Source organism: Lissotriton vulgaris, chromosome 5, assembly GCF_964263255.1.
Source record: "Lissotriton vulgaris chromosome 5, aLisVul1.2, whole genome shotgun sequence".
Lineage (NCBI taxonomy): Eukaryota > Metazoa > Chordata > Amphibia > Caudata > Salamandridae > Lissotriton > Lissotriton vulgaris.
In genome coordinates this window covers 1370195818-1370219849 of record NC_141693.1, presented here as the reverse complement: position 1 = coordinate 1370219849, position 24032 = coordinate 1370195818, and the positions used below count along the sequence as shown (strand labels likewise).

Sequence of the window (24032 nt, the reverse complement as noted above, 5' to 3'; positions counted from 1 at the left end):
CTCCCCTATTAATACAGCTGACCTGTGTTTGCATCGTGTACCTGACACATACTACTACCAAAAAGGTAATGATTGCAATCAATGCAGAGTTTTATAAATGGCGAATAACTGAATATTAAATGGTGCAATGCGTTCCTGTAGAACTAGAGCAAGTTTGTCTTTACGTGTTGGTTTTACTTTTTTACTGTATAAATAGCTTCACATTTTCCTTGAATTTAATACATTACATACCAACCTGTTTGTATGTTCGCTCCGCCACACACATCATGAAAAAGAACATCCATGTGAGGCATAAACGCTCAGTCAGATTAATAGCCGACAAGACGACGTGAAGTTTGTCAGGAGTCGCCCCACAGAACATTGCCAACAGCTCCTCCAAACAAACTCCAGGGATCTGGTCAAGGTCCTTCTGCCGGAAGAGTTGATAGAGGAAGGGAACCAATGCCAATCCAAGGGTGACCGAATTGCCCAGCATTTGATATCCCACTCCATGCTCGTAGGAGCTAACCTGAGGAATAATACAACATCACAATTAATACATGGTTCATCATTTTCCACAGGAAAAATTCAACAGTTTTCATGAGGACATGTGGTTTCAAAGACTATATAAAAGGACTTCACACAAGACGTTTTTGAAGACTGTGAACGCTCGTTAAGCTGCACTAAGTTTACATTACCTTGCATACAGTTAATCTATATCCAGTAGTTTTTCTGTGGGTTTGCAGTTTCATTAAAGGTTCAAAAGCACCAAATCCTTTTTACTTTCTTCCACAGAGGTATTTTTCCTGTGGCAAGCCCCCTTCCTCTACACCCTGATGAAGTATGATCAGATTTTTTCACCGTGTTTCACATCCAAATCACATACCTGCACCAATACTTACTGACACAAAAGTAAGGTGCATCATTTGGGTATGGAAACCATTGAAAAAGAATGCACATTTTGAATGTTCCACCATCCACCCACATGAACACGTCGGTCTGCCAAAATGACGGTCCGCCCACCCTATTTAGAGTCAGAGGACTGTCTTCCTCTTTTTGGTGAATGGTTTGATGGAGGTTTTTTTACTGTTCTGTAGAGCCAGTGAAGCAAGACCCACACAGAAAAAAATTACCCCTACACCCAAATTTGCAGATTTTGTTTTGGCAATGTTGTGCAGCTTCTGCAAAAAAAACTAAAAAATAGTCGATAATATGGCGGAGACATTCACTAGTCTGCGCATGCCTCACTATGCGTGCACAAGAATAACAACCTGGGTAGCAATTTTTATGCTTTAAAAATATATATTTTTTTTCAGAGAGTGGGCAGGTGGAAGCAGAGGGGAGTGGGCAAGCCGGGGGTACCAATGGGGAGTGGACCAGCAGGTAGTGAAAATAGGGAATGGGTGGGTGGAGCGGATTAGTGCCAGGGAGTGGCGGGCAGAGGAGCAGCAGGGCAAGCAACAGGAAGTAAACAGGTGGGGAAACAAAAGGAAGCAGGCGAACAAGTGCAATCAACAAGGGCTTAAGCAATAGAAATTAGGCAGTGTAGTGGAAGCTCAGGGAGTTAAGCAATAGGGAGTTTGAGGGTAGGGAACAGGGAACAAAAGTGGAGGGTACACGGTGTCCACCCTCTATTTTCAAGAGCTGGATGCCGTCCCACCCTGACAAGAAGTTGAGTCCCACAGAAGTATGTTGAACTCGTCCCAGTGTAATTTTCAGACACCGGGAAACAGTGGGAAGGGTACGCCCAGACCTGGGTCCTGTGGTCTACATGCCACTGGAATCAAGCTATCCTGGCTGAAGAGGGGTGAAACACCGAAACCGGTCCTGGGATGCTTATTTCTAGTCCAGGGAGGACCTAGCTTGGCAGTTCTGGCTGGACTGTTCCCATGAGGCACAGGGTCAAGACTGATTTGCATACAGCTGGATCCAAACTGGAATGGCGTGGTGAGCAAAAAAAAGATGGATTTAGGCCCAGATCTCTGTACTGGGGTGAATGTATGACATTGTTCTGCAATCTGTCCATCAATAGTTCTTTTTGCGTTTGTCACCCCGAGTGGGACGAGTATGCTCAGATGTGGGTCCACTGCCCTCCATGCCATTGGAATCAAGCTATCTGGGCTGAAGAAAGATGAAACCCTGAAACTGGTCCTAGGATGCTTGTTTCCAGTCCAGGGAGGAGCTGGCCTGGCAGTTCGGGCTGGACTGTTCCCACTGGGGGCAGGGTCAAGACTGTTTTGCATACGGCTGCGTCCAAACAGGAATGGCATGGTGAGCAAAAAAATGATGGATGTAGGCCCAGATCTCTGTACTGGGGTCAATGTATGACAATGTTCTGCATTCTGTCCATCAATAGTTCTTTTTGCGTTAATGATATGAACACCACCTAATTATTGCCAGCAAAGCCTCCAATAGTACTGATCTATCCTCTTTTGTCTAGTTATATAAAAAAATGCTTACATTTTGTGCTTATTAATGCTATGCTATCCTCTAACAAAAGCAAGTGTTTGATCCATGAACCATCTGTATAATTAAGGGCATAACTTGAAATGAGTCTAGTAACTGCCTTAGTCATTTTGGAATGCTTTTCAAACTTCTCTGGAACCCCCACCAATCTTAGATTTGATCTGCACAGTGGTTTTCCAAATTTTCTAGTATGGCTCTGGTGGTGTTCATCTCCTTTCGTAGCAAAGATTATGTTTTTTGGAATCCTGTTTGAGCAGCCTCCAAAACAGGCACTCTCTGTTCATTACATCTGTCACATACGTCCTGGAACTTTATGTCAATTGCTTCTAGCTTGGACTCTATTTTGCTGCAATTTCTGACTGGACAGTTTTAATCTCTTGGAGATCTATGGCTTACTTCTGCAGCACTGAGTAAACCAGGCTCATGGTGGGTCCATAATTTAGAACCTTTCCAATTACTATCTTGAATATCTACCTGATCTATGGAATCTTCTGTGTCCAATGAAGTGGTCTACCCAACAGCGGCAGCTACTGCTGTGTGTGATGCATCATTAGTAACATTTCTGAGAGAATATTGCTACTGCCTAGAATGAGATAAGGTGCTGATTTCTGTTGATCTATTAGATAGCGGAGGGTTAGGCTTACAGTCCAGTAACAAAGACATTTTATTAGTTTTAGATTTAAAGTTAGGATAAGGCTCTGATAATTCTGAATTACTTATGTCCAACTTAAGCCATTTACATTTGGCTCATTTAGCAATAGAGATATATTGCCCTTATTCCTATTTTTAATAATAGCCTCTTTGGTATGACAAGAGCTGGAGGTAGTTGAGATTTCATTTGTCAACCTCCCAGAGATCGACTCCTTTTCTGTGATATAGACTAGTTGTCCCTTATTTACATCTGATCAAATTCTTGTCACTTGTCACAATGTCTAAATAACTGTATTGTCAGGTTTTACACTTGAAAAGTTAGATTTGGCTTTACTTTAAATTGAATGTGGTCTTTGATATCCTTCATTTTGTCAGAATCTAGGCATACAATATTGCATAGTACCTTGTGTCAAGGGTGATTTAATCAGATTGAAAGATTTTAAACTCAACATAGATTTAATGCTTCCAACACCTTTAGCTCTTTTCGCCAGATATGGCTCAATTTGAGACTTTTAAAAGCAGATTAGATTAGATCGGAAGGCTTAATATCTGAAATAGTGACATGTTTAGAAACAAGGCATGATCTATTCTGTACGTGCCGTCCCATGTTTATACAATATAACACCAGATGGCTCTTTGTTATCCTTTACAATCCTTTATAACAATAGTGTGTCAAAAGTTGTATCAGCAGCGTATTTCAGTATAAATTATACTTTTTATGTGCAACTATTGGCAAAGCCAGGTGTTTTTCGACGGGATTATGAGCCGCCGCTGCCCACTGTGGATATAAGGGCTGCCTCATTTAACCTTCCCAGTTTTTTTTTCAATTTAATGCTGCTCCCCCCATCTCTTCTACTCATTCATCCTCTCAACTGCCTGACAAAGAGCAGACAAAGGGTCACTTGAGATGTTGAGTGGAAACCAGGACCTCACTGAGGTAGACAGAGTCTGCATCGCAGGGGGTGCACAAGTTAAGCAGCGTGTATGGGATTTCCCTATGAAGCACCAGGCTCCACGTCAACCAGGAGTTTATCACCCAAGCAAACCCACTTTCTGCTTAACAAGTCAAATCTTTCCCCTCGATTGCTGAATAGTGCCAGTACTCTTCACTTGCTCCTGCTGTGCAGGTGAGCTCCGGGTACTGCACTCATACAGTAGCGAGACAGTATGTATCTGGACTCACACACGCTAGGCTTGAGCCACCTTGACTGCGCATGTCAGAATCTTCTGCCATTGTTCCTCCTGGACCAGCAGATTTACTGTCCAAAACACAGGACCATAACGATGCTTAGAAGCATTCTGATAGGTTAAGCAGTGTTAGCTTAAGCATAACCATCCTTCACGTTTTGTTTATTCTTTTAGGTAGACAATATTTTTAGGACATTTTCCTATATCACCATAAGCCATGTTTCAGCGCATGGGCAAACTATTCCTTGTACAGTGCACAAAAAGTGCTTACCTTATTTCTCAAGTCTGCTTTGAACATTACAGAAATGCATGAATAGAAACAGACTAGACGAGGAAGAAATATTCCTCTGAGACATTTGGAATCTCAAAAAGATTGTTCCTTTTGGGATTCTAGTTGTTGGATTTACACTAACAAAGTGATCTGTAATGTGTGTTTCTCTTGGTAGCAATACAGTTCTATCAATAAAAGGGCAACTATATTGATAAAACCCACCCTCATTCACTACATGAAATTCAGCCTTCAACAGAGATATTTAGTGTTCCACAAGCATTAAAAGTTGCCCCTTATTGAGGACGTTTGTATTTGCACGTACCCTTTTCATGATGATTCCGCTTATTTCCAGTACTGACATATCTGCTTTTTTGCACTCCTTCCCTTCCCAAATGACAGCACTCACTTTCTCAGACGCAGGGCTTGTATTGTGATGGCAAAACATGTGACTCTGAAAGAGAACGCAAAGTACTTTTTAGAGGAACAGTCTAAATTCCATAATATAAAAACATTTAAAAGGAACAATACCAGACATGATGCTATCTAAACCAGATATTTATTTTATTTATAATTTTATAGGCCTATTCAAAGGGCAGCAGAACGCTTTACATAAAACATATTGAGGCTAATATAGAAATATTAGGATTTTACACTTAGCCATATTATGAAAAGGACATAAAATAAAAGTACATTTAGGGCTAGTAGGAGGATGCAACTCGCATTTTTAGCATCTTTTAATTTGCGAGTTCCATAATGAAATGTACTAGTCTCAGACACATCAACGATTCCCAATGGGGTCGCAAATGACCTGCCTCATCAATATTCATGAGGCAGGTCGCAATTTGCGACCCATTGGTAATGGTCTACAATCATTGGGGACAGCAAGGGGTCATCATGGGGACAGCAGACCACCATGTCTTTGTTTACGTTTGAATAAAGCAACTTATATATATATATTTTAATGGAGACCGTTTTCCTTAAAGAAAAACGGGATGTGTTTCAAAAATAAAAATTTTACTTTTGTTTCGTTTTTTAAGAGCAGGGGACCCCTTCTCATTTGCGACTGGCTTACCACCAACTCGTGTGGGTGGGTATACGCTACATTATTCTGTACAACACTAATTTGACAACTAGTTAGTTCTGTTTTACAGAAAATGCAATTGGTGCAGTGGGATCAGAGACTATGTTAAAGTGTTTAGAAAGGTAATCTTTGCTTGTTCGAATGTGCAGCTGATATGTGCCAAATTATTTTTTGCCCATAACAAGGACAGATTTCCCTTAGCCCTCTACAACTTTTATGGAGCTGCGGATTTGCATAGCAGGGAAAAGAGGCATGTCTCACCAATTCTTCCATGAGCAAAGTTCACATGTTTAGATTATTATGGAGGAGGCACATCAGACCTACCAGAGACTCAACAAGATAAATTTAGAAACACAGGATCCCCACCTTCCTCTGATCAGTCAATGACAATAGCACCTGTAGTTGCTTTGATAAAAAAAAAGGTTTGATGGTTATATTTTAGAATTCTTTATTTAACCCTAACCTGAATCACACTGAATGTTTAATTTGGCAATGTAGTGCAGGTGGCGAAATGCCCGTCGTCAATTAAACCGTGCCAAAGTCTGCATATTCTACTGCCCAACATATTCTTCAACAGCGAGACACAAAAGTCTTAATTTATGGCTTTGGCAACGGTCTCTTAATATCAGACTATTACTTTGTTGAAAGGATGCAAGTGGATCTAGTTTTCTGTAATTGTTTCCAATGAAATGAATAAAGTCCAGGTAGAGGTGAATTGAAATAGTATAAATTGAAATATAAACTGCTGTCCACATTAAAATATATGTTTTACTCATTTCGGTTACGTTGACTTTGTAAATATGTTTGCTATTGTGAATTCAGACAATAAAATCATAATTGCGAATAAATAAAATATGTGATTCTGAGAGAATATACTCGGATTATTCTGTTAAATTATATTAGGGGTTCTATGAATATAATTAGTAGATATAGTTGCAAGGGTTGACAGCTGTAGCCAAACTCCTGTAATATCTGAAGAATGGTGAAGTATTTGCTTGAAACATGGCGTGTCAGTGAAGAAAATGCTTCTGTGAATTTGACATTACATTGTATGATTAGGATTAAAAACAGAGAAATTAATTATACTGGAAGTGAAGTAGACCGCCAGGTTTTGATGCTGAAGACTTGATACAGTGGTGATAAAAAAGTTTGATAGCTGGGTACCTTCTGTGGCATTTCCTTACCTACAAAGGGGACACTCAATTGATCAAATTAGTCCCTGCTTGTTGTTTATGTAAGTGCAGGGTGTGGGTTATGGTTTCTACAGTTGGCTATATCTTTTACAATTTGCTTTTACTTAACACTAACCCAGTGTTGTGTATCGATCTAGATTCCATATGCATTTTCCTATTCACACCCTTATATAGGTACATTTCACATTGCCCGTATACAGGCATAGATATCCAGTCCTTATTTAGGCATAGCCCATGCTACCCAAATAGAGACATGGCTACTTCCATCCGTTCATCTACGTCACAACGAGTTCTTGGAAAACCAGACTCTTAAGCCGTTAGGGACTTCCCCTTGCTTGGAAATTGATTTCTCCAAGAACTCATTTATTATGCATGAACATGTATTCCTTAGGGGTTCATTCATGACGTTCATAGGCTCGACTTTACGTCAATACTGGCAATCCTAAACACCTTCAAGGTATAAATATACCTTCACTTGCTATGGCAAAAAACGGTGTGGTTTGGTGCAGTTCGACTACCTACCAGGACGACACAGCTCGCCACAGCAATTCCCAAAGGAAGCCAACTCCCAGCTGACACACTGACTAGACGCTGTCATCCTCCTGCCGAGAATCCAGCTCCAGTGTTTCTGACTCCCCTTTCGGGGTGTTGGGAAATCGAGTCCCGGGAAAGAGAAACCAACCTCTCTCATTCTAAGGTATGGAGCTGATTAGAACCTAGAGAAACCTTTGGCAATTATTGGCAAAACTAAACTTAGCTAAAACAGCACCTACTTCTTCCCTCGTACTAGACCTAGGTAAGGTACACCGGGGTAGGCGTATTTTAGAAGCACCAGTTGAGTATTTTAGCCTGTGTTATTTATGTAAGTATTTTTATATATGTCATAGCAACAAACCATGCTATTACAGTATTATTTTATATTACTGTTTACGCTGTACGCATTATACTTTGCATTCTTTTTAATGATTGTAGCAGTTCATATCTCTTGCATGAGAAATAAGACTGTACCCTTTTATTGAAACGCCTGTCTCACTATTTCTGTGCAACTCTGTAGAAACGTAGCATGCACGATTGACTGAGTGAAATAGTTATCTATTGTTTCAACAACTCTGAAGATATTGTTTCGATTCTAGGGTAAACAAAGTTGTCATGTTTATGGGGTTCTCAGAGACTAATCCCTTCTTGTTTATTCGAGAAAGTTTCTAGTGACCTCTGAGTTCGCTGGCACACACACAATTAAGTTTAATATACTCGATAGAGACATACTGACCTCAGTCGAAGGTCAAATATATAGTGTATGTTATTCCAATGCGCAGTGCCTATTAGGGATATAGGAACTACACTACACCAGACCATGCTGTAATCAATGCAATTTTAGTTAATGTTAGAAAGAAATTAGAACAAGTGAAGATTAAAAATGTAAATGAACAGTCCAGTGTTTTGGGCAGTAAATCTGCTGGTCCAGGAAAAACAATGGCAGAATATTCTGACATGCGCAGTCAAGGTGGCTCAAGCCTAGCGTCTGTGTGTCCAGATACATCCTGTCTCGCTACTGTATAAGTGCAGTACCAGGAGCTCACATGCCCAGAAGGAGCAAGTTAAGAGCCTGCATTTGAATTTCTACTGATTTGGTGGAAATATACACCTTCAAAAGCCATTATACCTCTTCCTGGGTCAGCGATTGTGAAGTTCATGAGTCAGATGCTAAACTGACCAGCATAGTAACCCATGCAGTCCTGTATTCAGTGACACCCCTCTCCCCTGCACCTAGTTAGCTTCTCCAAAGTTTTTCCTCCGGATACCGGTTATTGACAAGATGTGTCATGGTAGACAAACCTTCTCTCAATCTACTATACATGTCTTTAGAAAATCTTATTAATTCACTTAAGTCATCAGATACCCAGCTTATCTCGCCGAAACACACATAGGGGAATGTGTTTGTGCAGTGTAAATTAGAATTATCATCATTGTCACCACCAGATAAAATAAAAGAAATCTCTTTAGTGCTGAAATATTTTACACATTTAAAAGTTTTTTTTGCTAATGATATCTTAGTTCCCCGATTTTTAAAATGTTTTACGCATACATACTGTGCAATAGAAAATGTGAGATGAATGAATGAATTAATGATTACGTATTTATATCGCGCATGGCTACCCTAAGGCATCCCAGCGCTTCAGGCCAGCATTCATTCTCAGAGTCTAGGTAAACAAGAGGGTTTTCAGCATCTTCCTGAAATTAAGATGGTTGCCTTCTAATCTGATGTGATGTGGCAGATTATTCCAGAGTTTTGAGGCCTGCAGGGAGAAGCGTCTGCCGCCCATACGCACTCTCCTTATTTTAGGGACTGCCAGATAGTTCTTGTTGTGGGATCTTAATTCCCGACCAGGGGAATACGGGCAGAATATTGATTGCATCAGTGCAGGTCCTGATTTATCGACTGCTTTGTGGACCGTCACCAGCGCCTTGAATTCGATCCTCTGCTGTACTGGCAGCCAGTGAAGCTGACGAAGCGCAGGTTTGGCAGAGGATCTCCGTGGGACATTCAGCAACATACATGCAGCACAGTTCTGCACGGTCTGCAGAATTTTAATTGTCCCTTGAGGGGTGCCTAAATATAGTGCATTTGCGTAGTCTAGGCGTGATAATATCAACGCCTGTACTAAGATCCTTCTGGCTTCGAAGGGGAGAAAAGTGATGATTTTTCTAAGGAGCCTCAAGAGTGCATAACATGTAGCGGCTACCTTCCGGGCCAGGACTGAAAAATTAAGAGCTGGGTCCATCCACACCCGAGGCTCTTAATTTGTGCTTTGGGCTTGGGGGGCTGGCCAAGAGTATCCGGCCACCATTCCTCCACTGTGGTAGGTGCCTTGTGTCCAAGCATCATCACCTCTGTTTTTGCCCCATTAAGTTTTAGGAAGGATTCATCCATCCATTCCCGAACTTTATTGAGACAGGTGGAGAGATTTTCAAACGGAGCATCATGGGTGGTTAAGGAGATGATAAGTTGTGTGTCGTCTGCGTATGTTACCAATTGTACTCCCCAGGGGAGCACCACCTCAGCCAAGGGCCTCATGTAAATGTTAAATAAGGTAGGGCTGAGGGACGAACCCTGGGGGACACCACAGTGAAGACACATTTGGGGGGAGGAAGCCTCGTTTTCGAAGACCACAAAGGTCCTGTCAGACAGGAAAGAATGCAGCCACTGTAGCGCGCGGCCCAAAACACCAACTTCCTCCAGCCTGTGTAACAGGATGGAGTGGTTCATGGTGTCGAAGGCCACGCTCAGATCTAATAAAAGTATGGCCGCATGGTTTCCATTGTCTACGATCTTCCTTGCTTCCTCAACCACTGTGATAAGAGCTGTTTCAGTGCCCTGATTTCTCCTGAAACCTGTCTGTGTGGGATGGAAGGGATGGAAGGAATTATTATCCTCTAAAAAAGTGGCAAGTAGAGAGTTGACATGTTTCTTCGTCAGTTTGCTGATGGTGGGCAAAAGGGAGATGGGGCGGTAATTAGCCCAGTCTTCCGGGTTAAGGTTGGGTTTCTTCAGCAGGGCTTTAACTCTAGCCTGTTTCCAGGTGGAGGGAACTAGGCCTGAGGCTAGAGAGGCATTGATCACCTCCTGAATGACTGGGGCGACGGTGTCTGATACCAAGTTTAGTATACTAGGAGGTGCAGGATCAGCCTGAGAGCCTGACTTTATATTGTTCAAGAGAAGCTGAGTGGTGGGGAGATTTACAGGATCAAATTCTTTCAGATGGGTCAAGGCCATGTGAGAGGAAGAAGGGGGTTCAGTGGGTGTGTTTTGGAAGGATGAATATATATTGGCCACCTTAGCGAAAAAGAATTTTGCAAGTTCCTCACATCTCACCTGTGCGAGTCCTGGATCGTCAATAGGGGAAGGAGGAGTGACTAGGGATTTGAAAATTTGAAAAATTTCACTTGGGGGAATTGGCGGCAATGCTGATTTTTTCCTGAAAATAATTGGATTGAGTGGATTTAATCTCTTGTTTGTACTTCTTTAAGGCAATTTTGTAGCTGGCCTTATCAGTTTCGGAATAATGTTTCCTCCACTGTCTCTCAAGTTGTTTACATGCTAGTTTCAGTGTTTTCAATTCAGGCGTATACCAGGCTTTCTTATTCTCCCCACTTCTATGAGATAGTTCAGTCTTTGGGAGTGTGAGGTCAAGAGAGGCCTCTATCCACTGGCTAAAAGACGTGTCGGCTTCCAGAGGAACATTGGTGATTTTTGGTAGGGAGTTTTTAAGATTGATAATCCAGTCTTCTTTTGGAAGTTTGGACCAGACTCGGCAAACTTTTTTCGTGAGCGTAGCATGCTCAACCTGCTTCTGTGAAGGCATGGAAAACAGCAGTAGTGAATAATCAGACAAAGGAACCCTAATGGCATTATCATAACTAAGGGTGTGTAAATTGGTGTAGCAATGGTCTAAGATATGTCCTGCAATGTGTGTAGAGTCTGTAACTAACTGCTTCAGGTGGAGGACCTCTAGACCGGCAGTCAGATTAATGCAGGCCGGCGAGTCTGGTTCATCTGCATGGATGTTAAAGTCACCCAGGATGGTAAAGCTCGGGGTGGTGCTAGAGTAATTAGATGCAGTACTTGCGAGGTCTTCGCAGAATTGAGCATAAGGGCCTGGGGTCTATAAAGCAGTACTCCAGAGAAAGTGTAGTTCCTATTTTCCCTATAGGCCCTGCGCATTGGAATAACATAAACAGCAGTTTGGACGTAGAAGTGCGGTCTTCCAGGTCTCTACTGACTATGCTAAACTTAATTGGGTTTGTACCAACTAGCTCAGAGGTCACTGGAAACGTTCTTGACTGAATAGGAAGTGATCAGCTCCCCTGGCTCAGACAAGAAGGGATTCAGTTTTCCAACAACCGCATAAACATGACAACTTTGCTCCATATAATAAGAGTCAATCTCTAGAGTCGTGTGAAACAACAGACAGTTATTTTACTCAGTCAGTTGTGCAGTTTACTTTCACCAAGATGCAGAGAATAGAGAGACAGGCGTTTTCAATAAAAGGTATTATTTATTGAACAGTCTTTCTTCTCGTACAAAATAAATGAATTGCCACAATTGCAAGACTTGTTATTATAAAAAGTGCGTACAGTAAAATGAGGATTGCAAAATAATACTGTAAAAGCATTGATGTGGCTTGGACGGCTGTGGTAATGGCCGCCTAACCTTATCCCTGCCCACGTAGGAGAGCGAACTTTTCGCCCTAGGAGAGAATCCTTGAACCATCAAACCACTGGGCACTGGATCCTGGCTCCTGTCACCATGATGCACACTCGATGACAAGATTTTATTAAAAATCACCGGATAAGTGCCCCGTTCAGCGCCCGTGCCTCTGCGCCGGCCAGCGCCTGGTCAATGCGAAGGGTTCCCGTGATCGACTCCCCTTGCGCTACCCTTCGGCTGAGGACTGCACCCACCTGCAAATGAAGCCTCTGAGGTGAGCCGACTGCCTTACAGTCCGTCGCTAGTGCCCGGTCGCACACAAAATCACTTTTGAAGCTTTCACCGGCTCCTGCGTTCGCTCGCCGCAATGCCTGTTCTGGAAATGGAAGTCCGCCTTCGTGCCGGTCTGCGATAACGATGTCCTGCGGGGCCTCTAGCAGCGCACATGTACACACCCGGCCTCACCGCTCAAAAGCCAATCTGAGATGCGCCCACAACCCTGCGTCCAAAGTGCAAAAGCAGTCCCTGTGCGAACCACAGACCGCCAGCAATCAGACCTCCCAGGGGGTCTTGCCTGACCTTAAGATGGCGGCGGAAAAATCGCATTTCTAGCGCGAAAGGCGCGATTTGCGGCTTGAGAGCGCCATCCATGCCCAGATTCACCTGAAAGCGCGAATACAGCCAAATTCAGCCATCAAGACCACCAATGCTGATCCCAATGCCGCTCCGATAACAGATTTCAACAGAAGGATACCTAATATCCCCATACTTGCTGTAATCGCAGCCTAGTGATCCTATTCCTTACGCAAAGAGCTCCATTGCCAGTCCTGATTCAACTGGTCTTCGTGTGTGTCCCTCGCCACTACAAGATTACCAGAGGGGGTTCCTGAGGTTAAGTGGCAATACCGCGATCGGCACCACCACCACACCTGCAGAGTTGCGGAGAGTTAGAAGAGCACCTACCCCGTAACCACACTGCTCACTCAGATACCACGTGGCGCTTCGAAATTACAAGACGCAACCCAATTCTGCTCAATCATTCAGGACAGTGATTAAACACTTCCTTTGGCACAAACATCTTCTTGGTCCTACTCTTACGCCAAACTGGATAACTCCCGCCTCATCACTAGCCCGCTACGGAAACCCAACAAAATGGCGGAGGGGTTTGATAAGAAGAACACCAAGAAAGTGAAACCGGAATCGTCCATTTGTGACTCACCCATCAAGGCTAAAGCAGACCTTAATAGTACCCTGGATATGATCCTAAAAAAGCTGGCGGAGGTACATGATCTCGCAAAATCAACAAAATCCAATACTGATGCTATGCAGCTTGAACGGCAATAAGGGCGGACTTGAACTCGGTCCACAAGAGCTTAGACGAAGCGGAGCAAAGGATAAGCGATGTTGAAGACAAATCCAACTTCTCAGCCAAAAATATCTCCCAGCTTCAAAGATCGACCGAATCCCTCAGACGCCAAAATGCGGAATTGGAAGACAGGAATAGGAGGGGTAACATACGTATCTTTGGAGTTCCTGAGAATGCGGAGAAGGATGCTGAATCCTGTGTAGCATTCCTGGAGGCTTGGATTCCTTCAGTCACGGGCATCTCATTTACCCATGATTTGGAGCTTGACCGAGCACACAGAGTCCCAACCTTCATCCCTCATGGATACAAGGGCCCTCGTCCGCTGATCTGTAAACCGCTGCGATTCCAGCACACTGAAGCTATCTTACACTTTGCCAGGCGTAACCATTCCGTCACCGGGGGAGACCACAAAATCACCTTCACTCAAGACTACTCGAAGGACACGATGGAAGTTAGAAAGAGCTTCCTAGCCCTAAGGGAAAAACTGAGGTCAAAAGGTATACAGTTCTCCTTTGCAGGTCCGGCGAAATTTAAAATCATCACTAATGGCAAACCTCGCTTCTTCTCCAATCCTAATGAGCTGGCGCTATTTCTGGAAGATTCACCTACGCGGGCAATGGACTCATCGGTCTTCACATCTAACAAGAGGAAGACAGTTAGACATGAATCTGATCAATCAAGCACAGGTCATGGCTGAGCTGTCCTCTGTCCTATGTCCTACATCCACTTTGTATATGCCCGTCTTCTCTATTCTACCTGCATATGCCTACATTTGCCAGCTTACTTCCCGACCAATTGTAAGTCCGTGCTTGTGCTCATGCTAAACTAGCTGGCTTCCAGTCCCCAAGGTGACCCTCGCCAACAGGTAGGCCCTTCTTTTACCTACTTTTTGGGTCCACCATCATGTCACTAGACTTCTCGCACTGATACTTGAAGAATCTGGAAGACCCATGATCCAAAGACTTGCCTACTGTCACTAGTGTTAATTGTTATCTGTAATAGTTTTATGGTACTAGTCATTTAGACTAGCTTAAGATATACACTACTACGATGTATTAGTTAGTTTTCCATGAGTCATGTTGCTACATTTTGACTCTGATGTTATCTCGGTTCTGATGTGTATTGCTCACACCGATGTGCCCTGCATAGTGATCATGCTCTATTGTAGTTCATATAGTTATATATCCCGGTACACTATTGTAACGTTGCATAACCTAGATTTACCCTGTTAGTAAATACTAGCTAATTAAAAGATCTCTCCTGCTATGATGACACTTTTGACTCATCCTACGTTGTGCTTGGACGGTACTGCTGTCGCTACTCCTATGTTCTAGTTTTTGGGGGAGGGGGGGGGGAGGGGGGAAGGTTGGGACATTGAGGGTGTGGGTGGAGGGGGTGGGAGGGGGAGGCGGAAAATCTTTTGGATTGTTTCAGCATGTCTTTTGTACTCTTGTTTTGCTCTTATTGATGTCTCTCCATACTCAACAGTACAGTTATCTAACAAACAGAAATACTACCGGCTGAGTTTTTGTCACATGCGTATCCAGCCCTTTTCTGACACATTCAAAGCGTACCGCTGAGCTAGGCCAGTTCAAGATCCAGAAACCGCCCATACAGGAACTCTCACGACAGTAGCTTCATTAATCCAAAGGCGATACCCTGCAGACTCATGACCCACACCAAGGTTATATCGGAGGGCCTTAACATTGTCTCCCTAAACGTCAAAGGGCTCAACCATCCGGTTAAACGGAGGAAAGTCCTAGAATATCTAGCCAAAGCCAAAGGTGACATTTTCCTACTCCAGGAAACCAAATTATCCACTGAAGGCGCCGATTTTATCAATCAACACTGGATTTCACACACCCTATGCTCCTCAGCATTACACAAAAAGAGGGGGGTCATTACGCTTATTGCAAAGAAATCCAATATTTCCGTGGTGTCACATACTCAAGACACTGATGGTAGGTTAATCATGGCTCACCTCCTAAAGAACGATGATCACATCCATGTCCTGAATATTTATGGCCCAAATGGTGACGATCCGATCTTTTGGGACTCCCTCTCTCCCATACTCGAAACAGTACCCCAAGATGAGCTACTCGTGGTCGGGGGGGACTTCAATCTGCCTCTTGACCCGATATTGGACCGCCAGTCACATTGTATCTACCACCCTACACGTTCACACGATAGTTTGAAACGCCTCTGCTCTAAATTTGACCTACAAGACTCTTGGCGACTACAGCACCCAGATGGTCGTGATTACATGTTCTACTCGACTCCCCATAACTCCTTCTCCAGGATCGATTAAATCCTCATCAATAGTCCCTTCACTCACCTTATTGAAGAAACCAACATTGCCCCCAAACTCGTATCAGACCACTCCAGCATCCAAGCTAAGCTAGTAGGCTCCAGATCTATTCTTCCCCCAAAGAGGTGGCGCTTCAATGACGACATTTTCACAGAGCCAGAAAACAAGAAAAAAATTGAAGTGGCCATACAGGACTACCTTGAATTAAACGATACTCCGGGCTCGGACATAGCGAATGTCTGGGACGCACTTAAAGCCACTATAAGAGGGGTGATTATTGGTATTCGGGCGCAAACTAACAAGGCACCGAATCTAGAGCTTGTCACTTTAGAAAGGGACATTAAGAACCTGGAATTATCCCATGCGGCGAAACTCAACGACGCAGATAATCAGAAACTGAATTCCCAACTTTCCTTACAAGAGGTCACGGACTCCATTAAAACCCTCAAACGCAATAAAGCTCAGGCCCTGACGGCTTCTCTGCCGGTTTCTATAAGGAACTTGGACCCGCATTAAGCCCAACCCTTCTAAAATTGTTCCAGTCCTTTCCCTCAAAAAAAGGAGTAACGAAATCAATGAGTGAGGCCACCATTATTATTATACCCAAAGAGGGGAAGGATCCGCTACTAACAAAAAATTATAGACCGATATCCTTGATAAACCTGGACTGCAAACTCTACGCCAAAATCCTCGCGTCCAGACTGGACTTGTTCTTGCCTAAATTAATCAGTACATCACAGGTTGGGTTCCTAAAGCATCATATGTCTAATGACAATACGAGACTTCTCTGCCATGTTATAGAAAAGGCCAAGGCCTTTGATGCCCCCTCCGTGGCGATTACCTTGGACGCAGAGAAGGCGTTCGACAGAGTCTCTTGGCTCTTCCTTAAACATTGTATGTCCACCTTCAACTTAGGTAACACCTTCATAGACATGGTCATGGCCTTGTATCTCTCCCCATCCGCTCGCATTGCCATAAATGACTCACTGTCAGATCCATTCGGCCTGGAACAGGGGACCAGAGAGGGCTGTCCCCTCTCCCCATCACTCTTCCTCCTGGCCATGGAGCCTCTCATCGCCAACATTAAAAAGAATGACAACATCAAGGGAGTAAGCTTTGGGGACACTTGTGTTAAACTAGCCGCTTACGCGGATGATATCCTGATAGTGACTGAGTCTCCGGAGCCTTCCATCTCCGCTTTGATGTCAACCATTGAATCATATTCCACCCATTCAGGGTATAAACTTAATCGGGAGAAATCTGAGGTCAAACCGCTAAACATCGTAGCCACTAAGGACATGTTGGGGAACTCTGGGCTCTGCTGGCAATCAGGATTTATAAAGTATCTGGGGATAGAGTTTGGGGACTCCCTTATGGAAACCCTTCTACAGAATGAGAATACCACCCTAAATAAAATAAAAAACCAACTAGATGGATGGTCCCCTCGCTTCATCACGTGGTGGGGTAGACTGGAAACCATCAAAATGATGATTTCCCCCCTGGTAAACTACCGTATTTCAATGCTCCCTCTAACACTCACCCAAGATTTCTTCCATAAATTGGACCAATATATAGCCAACTTCTTGTGGAAAGGGAAAAAAGCGAGGATCAGCAATAAAAAATTACGATTAGCCAAATCATTAGGAGGGGTCAACCTACCGGACTTTAGACACTATGAGACCGCCTTCTTAGCGAAGCAAGGCGCACACTGGCTAGCCCCCGCAGTAAACTACACTCCAGTTTGGCTGGAAGTCGAACAAGCGATCCTAGACGGAATCTCCCCGGCTGCGGCCCTCTCACTCAATTTAAATGTACTAGCCCACTCGAAATCGATCTTTCGTAACACGAAAACGGCTCTTCTTAAAATAGATAAATTTCTAGATCATAGCATATGCCACTCGGGTTGGGATTCTTTATGGAACAACCGATACATACAGCACAAAGGCAAACACCTGCATAATTCTGAGTGGGTTAAGAAAGGTATCTTCTTCCCGCACCAATTATTCGAGGGGTCATACTCTATCCCGTTCAGAGTATTGCAAACTACCTATGGCCAGGCACCTCTAGAGTTTTATACCTTCCTAAACATAAAAGCCGCACTCTCTAAGGCGAAATTCTCACTAATACCACCCTCCCTCCCATCTTACCTCAGTAGATTGAACAGACTTGGACATCAAGTGTCACATCTCTACAAACTTATTCGCCCCCAACATACCAACCTCACCGCACCACTAACTCAGTTTTGGTCTGAATTGTCATCTAGACCGATTTCGGAAGCGGTCTGGGCCAATACCTGGGTATCATGCATGCGACATAAAATTAGCCCGACGTTAATCCAGACCAAATATTGGTTCCTCCACAAAACCTTCTGGACTCCTGCGCATCTTTATGCCCATAACATTAGCCAAGACGCCTTCTGCTGGAACTGTAAACGGGCGGAGGGTGACCTCGCACATTCTACATTGTGACTGTGTTACCCCATTTTGGGACAAGGTAATTGACTTCATCAGTAAAGTTTTCCCCATCTCCCCGTCCAGAGAACTTCCTTACCTAGCTTTCGGCTTCACCCTAGAACCCTCCCTCCATGCCGACGACAGGGCGCTACTTGATCTCATGCTCACTGCAGCTATTAAAATTGTCCTCAGTAACTGGAAGGATTCTAGCAAAGCTACTTTTGCATGCTGGCTCAACTGGATAATTAGCCTTAAGGGAGCGGATAACATAGCTCTTCAACAATCACCATGGCGCCCCCATATGAGAAAGATGTGGTCTACCCTTGACTGTTATTTTACCACCCATAAACCACCTTAGATACTATCCCCCCCGTTCCGATGCATTTAACGCCATCACAATCCAAAAATGTGGAGCTAATATGATTCTTCGATTCGCCCTGACATCCGGAGTCCCACCTACATATCGTTGGTGATCTCATTTACATGAAACTGTCCGGATACACCGCCTACGGAGGAATGTATTATTGTGTGACCTATTGTATTTTGCTTTTTACCCCTTTTCGCTTTATGGTACTGTACTGTTCTCTTGTAATTTTGTATGTTTTTAAGTCTGTACTATGTGTATTTTATTTACTACTGAAACTTCCAATAAAAACCTATTTGAATTAAAAAAAATGAATAAAATATATACATTCATATATACATTAGGCTAACGTACTCAACTGGTGCTTCTAACTACGCCTACCCCAGTGTACCTGACCTATGCCTAATACTTGGGAGGGAGTAAGTAAGTAGTAGTTTAAGTTAAGTTGGTTTTGCCAAGGTTTGCTTCAAGAATTCTCTCCAAGGGTTTAGTCAACACCATACCTCTGGAATAGAATGTTGGAGGTCTTGTATCTCCTTTCAGGACTCGATATCCCAGTCACTCGCAGGAGTAGGCTGGAAACGCCGGAGCTGGATTTTCTCGGCAGGAGAAAAGACAGCGTCTCTCTCAGCGCGACAAGGAGGAGGAGGGGCAGCGTCCGTGGGCTGCTTGCATCCGCTGGGCTCTGCAAGGGACAGCTGTTCTGCTCCTGTATTCACCACACCATCATTATTGTAGTCGCATTTGCTTAAGGCAACGTTGGTAATATTTATACCTCAAAGGTGCCTTGTTTGACGTAAGTTTTTGGACATAAGACGTCAATAAAGATGTCACTAGGAAGTGATCGTCCTTTCAGTGCTCATTAGAGTTCTATTACTAATCAAAACATAGCAAGCGGGGCTTTCCCAGGTTGCTGAGTTTTATCTTGTTGAAGAACTTGGAGTGTAATCTAGGAGTCTAAGATAGTGGCTTCTGCTGTGTCATCTACTGTAATGAGCTGCAGAGGCGAGTTTCAGAAATATGGCTGAAAATATGTCTCTGATCGTTTATGCCATTATAGGGGTATGAATGGATTATAGCCGTATAGGGGCATAAGGTCACAGTTTTGATCGGGGTCCTAGATTAGAACGCGACACCCACTCCACGAATTTATGTCCATCAAATTACTAAAAACGAAAGCAATAAGATGCATGTGTAACATTACCCACCCTAAAATACATATTTGCATTTGAAATGGCGTATTTGAAATATATGGAAGTATAGGTACTGTACGTCTTTAAGCATAGAAATCATAAAAAAATTATAGCATATGTAATCAGTGAACGATTTTGCGAAAAAAAATTACACATGAAATATCTCTTTATACAGAAAAGAAGGGCGAGATAATTTCATCACATATAAATGCATTTGCTGTAACATGTGCTAGAGGCTGATGTAAAGTTATTATGTCTCTAGATTTACCTAAAAATAGAAGTTCTGTTCTTTATGAATAGTTCTACTTTAAGCAAAAAATTTGTGCCAGAAAAAAGGTAAATATTTTGAAAAATGTTCAATCCAAAAAAAAAAAACAAATTCATGGTGAACGGGGGAATAGACTTCCAACGCTTTTCAGTAGTTTTTGTTTATCAAAACTGAAGGCCAAATTCAGAGTTCATGGGAACGCTGTATGTCGGAATGCTTTTCAAAAATTATTGTTTCTGTTCAGGGGAGAACATCATATCAGGCAGGCTCTCAAAGAATTGGTCTACAAAATCAGGTGACAGTTCGACCAAGTTCGATAAAGCTGTAACTTGGCAGGTGTGAGAATGATTGCTATCATCGGTGTCTGGATCAGCAATGCTCACAGAAGGTCATACCTGGGTGATGTTGCTTTTATTTTTCGCTCCACTGTCACCACCTAGTCGTAGCACAGGAGTCTCAACGAATGCCGTCATCAGGATTGGTAGCCGCTGGGGACAACACAATGCGTGAGCCGTTACAGGACTTAGCAAAGTATCGCTATCCATTGGTACTGCTGATGGAAGCGCAAGATAGGTGTCCAACACGCATTCATCTCCGCATAGCATACATCGAAGCACAGGTAAGATGCAGGTCTGCCATATAGGTCTGAATGAAAGAAACCAGGTCATGTTCAGATCTCTCAGCCTGGCCAATCCAAGGACTCTAGTTATTCGGTCCCGGTAGCGTATTGCTAGGATTGTTTCTACCATCCTTGCCGGAGTCATGTCTGTGTTTTGGCTTGCCATATCGAAGCAGGAGGGTCAAAAATAAATGCCTGCTACAAGTCCCAAAATCAGGGGTATGCCGCCAAAGACTGAATGGACAAAATTGGGAATGATTCCCAGAATTGCTTTGAATGGTGTTAACAGTCCCGAAAAAATGGTCTTAAATACGCCTGGGATGCCTATGGCACTTGACATATTTAGAATTTGGCTAAGCATTTCTGTGAAATGCACGGGGCAATTTGTTGATAAAAGGTCATGAATCTCCGAAGCCGTCCTTGCAACTTGGAGATCATACGTCTATTTTGATGACGTGATGGGCACTGTTGTCTGCAAAAGCACAGACATCATTCTGCTTAAAGTATCAATTTGTATAGAAGAGACATTCAAACAAGGCCATATGGGAGTCTCGGAGTCTCCAGGGCCGTTAGGAAACAATGCTTTCATACAGCATTTGACCATGGAAGTTACTTGTACAAGATATGCTTTCCCTGGCATAAGGCCACAACAGCTGAGATCCGTTTTTAGAATGTAAATCCCATTCGAGAGTTGCTTAAAGAAAGGCTCTATCTGCGTTGCAAGTGTGACATGTTGGTGGCATGAAAGGTTCTTTGAATTTCCTTCACAGGCCCTGTGTAAATTAATACCTTGGCACAAAAGTATACTGCTTAGTGAATGTGTGCAGTTTTCACCACTAAGAAATACATTTTTGTTGCTGTCACTATAGCATGTGTGTGTGTATGGTAATTTCCATGCTGACTTAATGTACCCTTTACCCAAACGTTCATACTGGCCAGTCGGTATGTATTCAAGGCAATTTTTAAATTGGAAAGTTGTTATCGGAATTGTGATAATCCCGTGTATTATCCATTCAATGACAGGGCTTTCTGACATTGTCAATGGTAATCTCTCAAGTTTTTCGATCCTCAGGATTGTATAGTCTGCTCATTTCTGTGCCAAGCTGATTTGTTTATCAGTAAGGTTAAAGATGGAAAACAATGACGTTGTGTTGATTAAACGCCACGGTACATAGCCTGAACGAAGATTTTGCAGCGTCCAGCCTAACTGTACAATAGAACGCAATTGTGACTGGCCATGCTGTAACATTAGCAAGTCTTTGTCTATTATATCTATGGCAGATGATACAATACTGTCCAGTGAATATATTCTGGAGGACAGAGTCATTAACCCATTGTCCACAACAGAAAGGGATTTTTCCAAATTAATACGATCAATTTCTCGTATTTTTTCAGCTGTTTCAATTTGTGTTACTTTCCAAGCCTCGTTGTAAGCCGCATATATACTGGTCGCTATGAAACGTTTTTGACGCTGTTTGCGTGGTCCCAGAATGAAATCGCGCAAATCAGCACCATCTTTAAGTAAAGATAAGTGTTGCTTAATTTCTGCCAGTGTGGATGATTCTAGCCATTCAAGGCACAGCTTCCCTACACTGTATGTTGTTACTATCCCTGGATGTTGTCTCTGGGAGTATCTAGGGACTGGTCTGGACATTGTTAACCCCTGTGTTTTGTTCAGGAATCTATCTTGACAGTTATTCGTGTCAGTAGGCCAGATTAACCACTTTTTCCAATCAGGATGTGTTCTGTTTAGATGTAAAATTTGAGATACGTCTATTTCAACCTCCGTTGTTGCATTATCAGGTATTGGCTTTGGAATAGACGGTTTGTTAAGGTCTTTAATCTTAGCTAGGCCAAGACAGGTTGTTTGGTGAATTGTGTCTTTTAAGAACATTATTTGTTCTGGGATCATGCAGGCTCGAAATAATGCTTCTAGGCCTTGTACCTGCCAATCTTTTGTACCCCAGATTGTTTTTGTTTCAATGTTATTTTTCCAAAAATCAAAACCAAATGTCATAATTTTTTCATAAAATGCTTCTGAATATATCAATTTAGTATTTTTTCTGCATCACTTGTGTTAAACCCTGAGAAGTACTTGAATTTCTCATAGAATGTTTTAGAACTGCTTTTAGGTGGAGTAGCACAATGTTCCCATTGGTTATATTTAAAAACATTTCTAGGTTGTGCAGATTTATGTAAGTAATGGTCTCCGTAATGTGAGAAGCAATACATTTGTTCATAATTAGATGAACCTTGTAAATAATCATGTTCTGTAAACTCCGCTGACAACACTAAATCAGACATCATATTATTAATACTTTCAAAATCCCAATCATCAGAAAATGTACTTGGTTTTACAAAGTCACTTAAGGAAACCTTGAACTGGTGAGGATATTTCAGGATTTCAACCGGACCATATACTTCATAGTCAGTTTTGTCCCATACTACCCCGCCGGGTATTGGAATGGCCCTGACATTTACTGTTGATAGTTCTCTTTTCTTCACGTGGGATGATCTGTGGGGTTTTAGGACTAAGTTGATGTTCTGACTTGCTGTGTCCATTGAACTATAATAAACTTTCCTAAAATTAAAACTAAAATTAGGCATAGTAGGAGTATAAGTACCCCTGAGATAATCCAATGTTCAATCAATGGTGCATCCAGATATACTTCTTTGATTTGATGAAAGAGTTCTGTTGCTTTTTCTTTAAAAGTCTTTGTTTCTGGCATCACTTCGGGTCCGTTTTGATCTTCAGAAAAGTTGTCTAATTTGATGAAGTAGCCAGAGGCAGTTCTGTCAATTGCTGGAATTGTTTTATCAATTTGTCTTTCGGTAACACATTCTGATGCCACATCATTGTAGACTGTGTTTCATGACAAACTGTTTCAATCTGTGTTCCAAGTGGCACAAGTTCCATGGCATTATTGCATAGTCCCTCTCTGTGTACTGCAGGTTTATCAAATGGGATTAGTCTTACAGTTTGAACCTCTTGGATTGTTGCAAATTTGGGAATTCTGTTGTTTCTTGGGAGTCCACTGGGCCTACTGTTGATTATAGGCCACATGCTTGTGGTTTTACCAGGTAGATTGATACAACTCTGTTCTCCTTTTTACCAGCAAGGAGCGGTAGTACTACTGATCTTGTTCCGTTGATTTCCAAGACAGGTACTGCTTTTCTGTAAGAAGGCCCAAATTCCTTCTTCACCGCTCTTTTTTCTCTGACTAGATCCCCAATCTTTGGAATCCAGACAGGCCTTGCTGGGGCTGGTGGTGCCTCTTCAGTGGTAGTTGGCTGTTGCTTTAACTTTATGTTGCTTAAGGATTTTCTGGTTTCATTCAAGTCCTGTAAAACAGCCAAACGATCTTCGATGTCAAAGTCTTTATTCTTATCTTCTACCACTGATACCTGACTCTCTAAGTCCTG

General features: G+C 42.8%; 1 protein-coding gene across 3 annotated transcripts in view; it reads right to left on the bottom strand.

Moving 5' to 3' along the window:
* Window positions 1-24032, bottom strand: part of PHTF1 (putative homeodomain transcription factor 1) — a 516605-nt gene that overhangs the window by 239811 nt on the left and 252762 nt on the right. For all 3 annotated transcript variants that reach the window (XM_086923323.1, XM_086923324.1, XM_086923325.1), the window contains 2 exons: window positions 4878-5006; window positions 236-508 (listed from right to left, as the gene is read on the bottom strand). In XM_086923323.1, the coding sequence (XP_086779449.1) occupies window positions 236-508; window positions 4878-5006 (402 nt within the window). The remainder of the gene's footprint in view (window positions 1-235; window positions 509-4877; window positions 5007-24032) is intronic.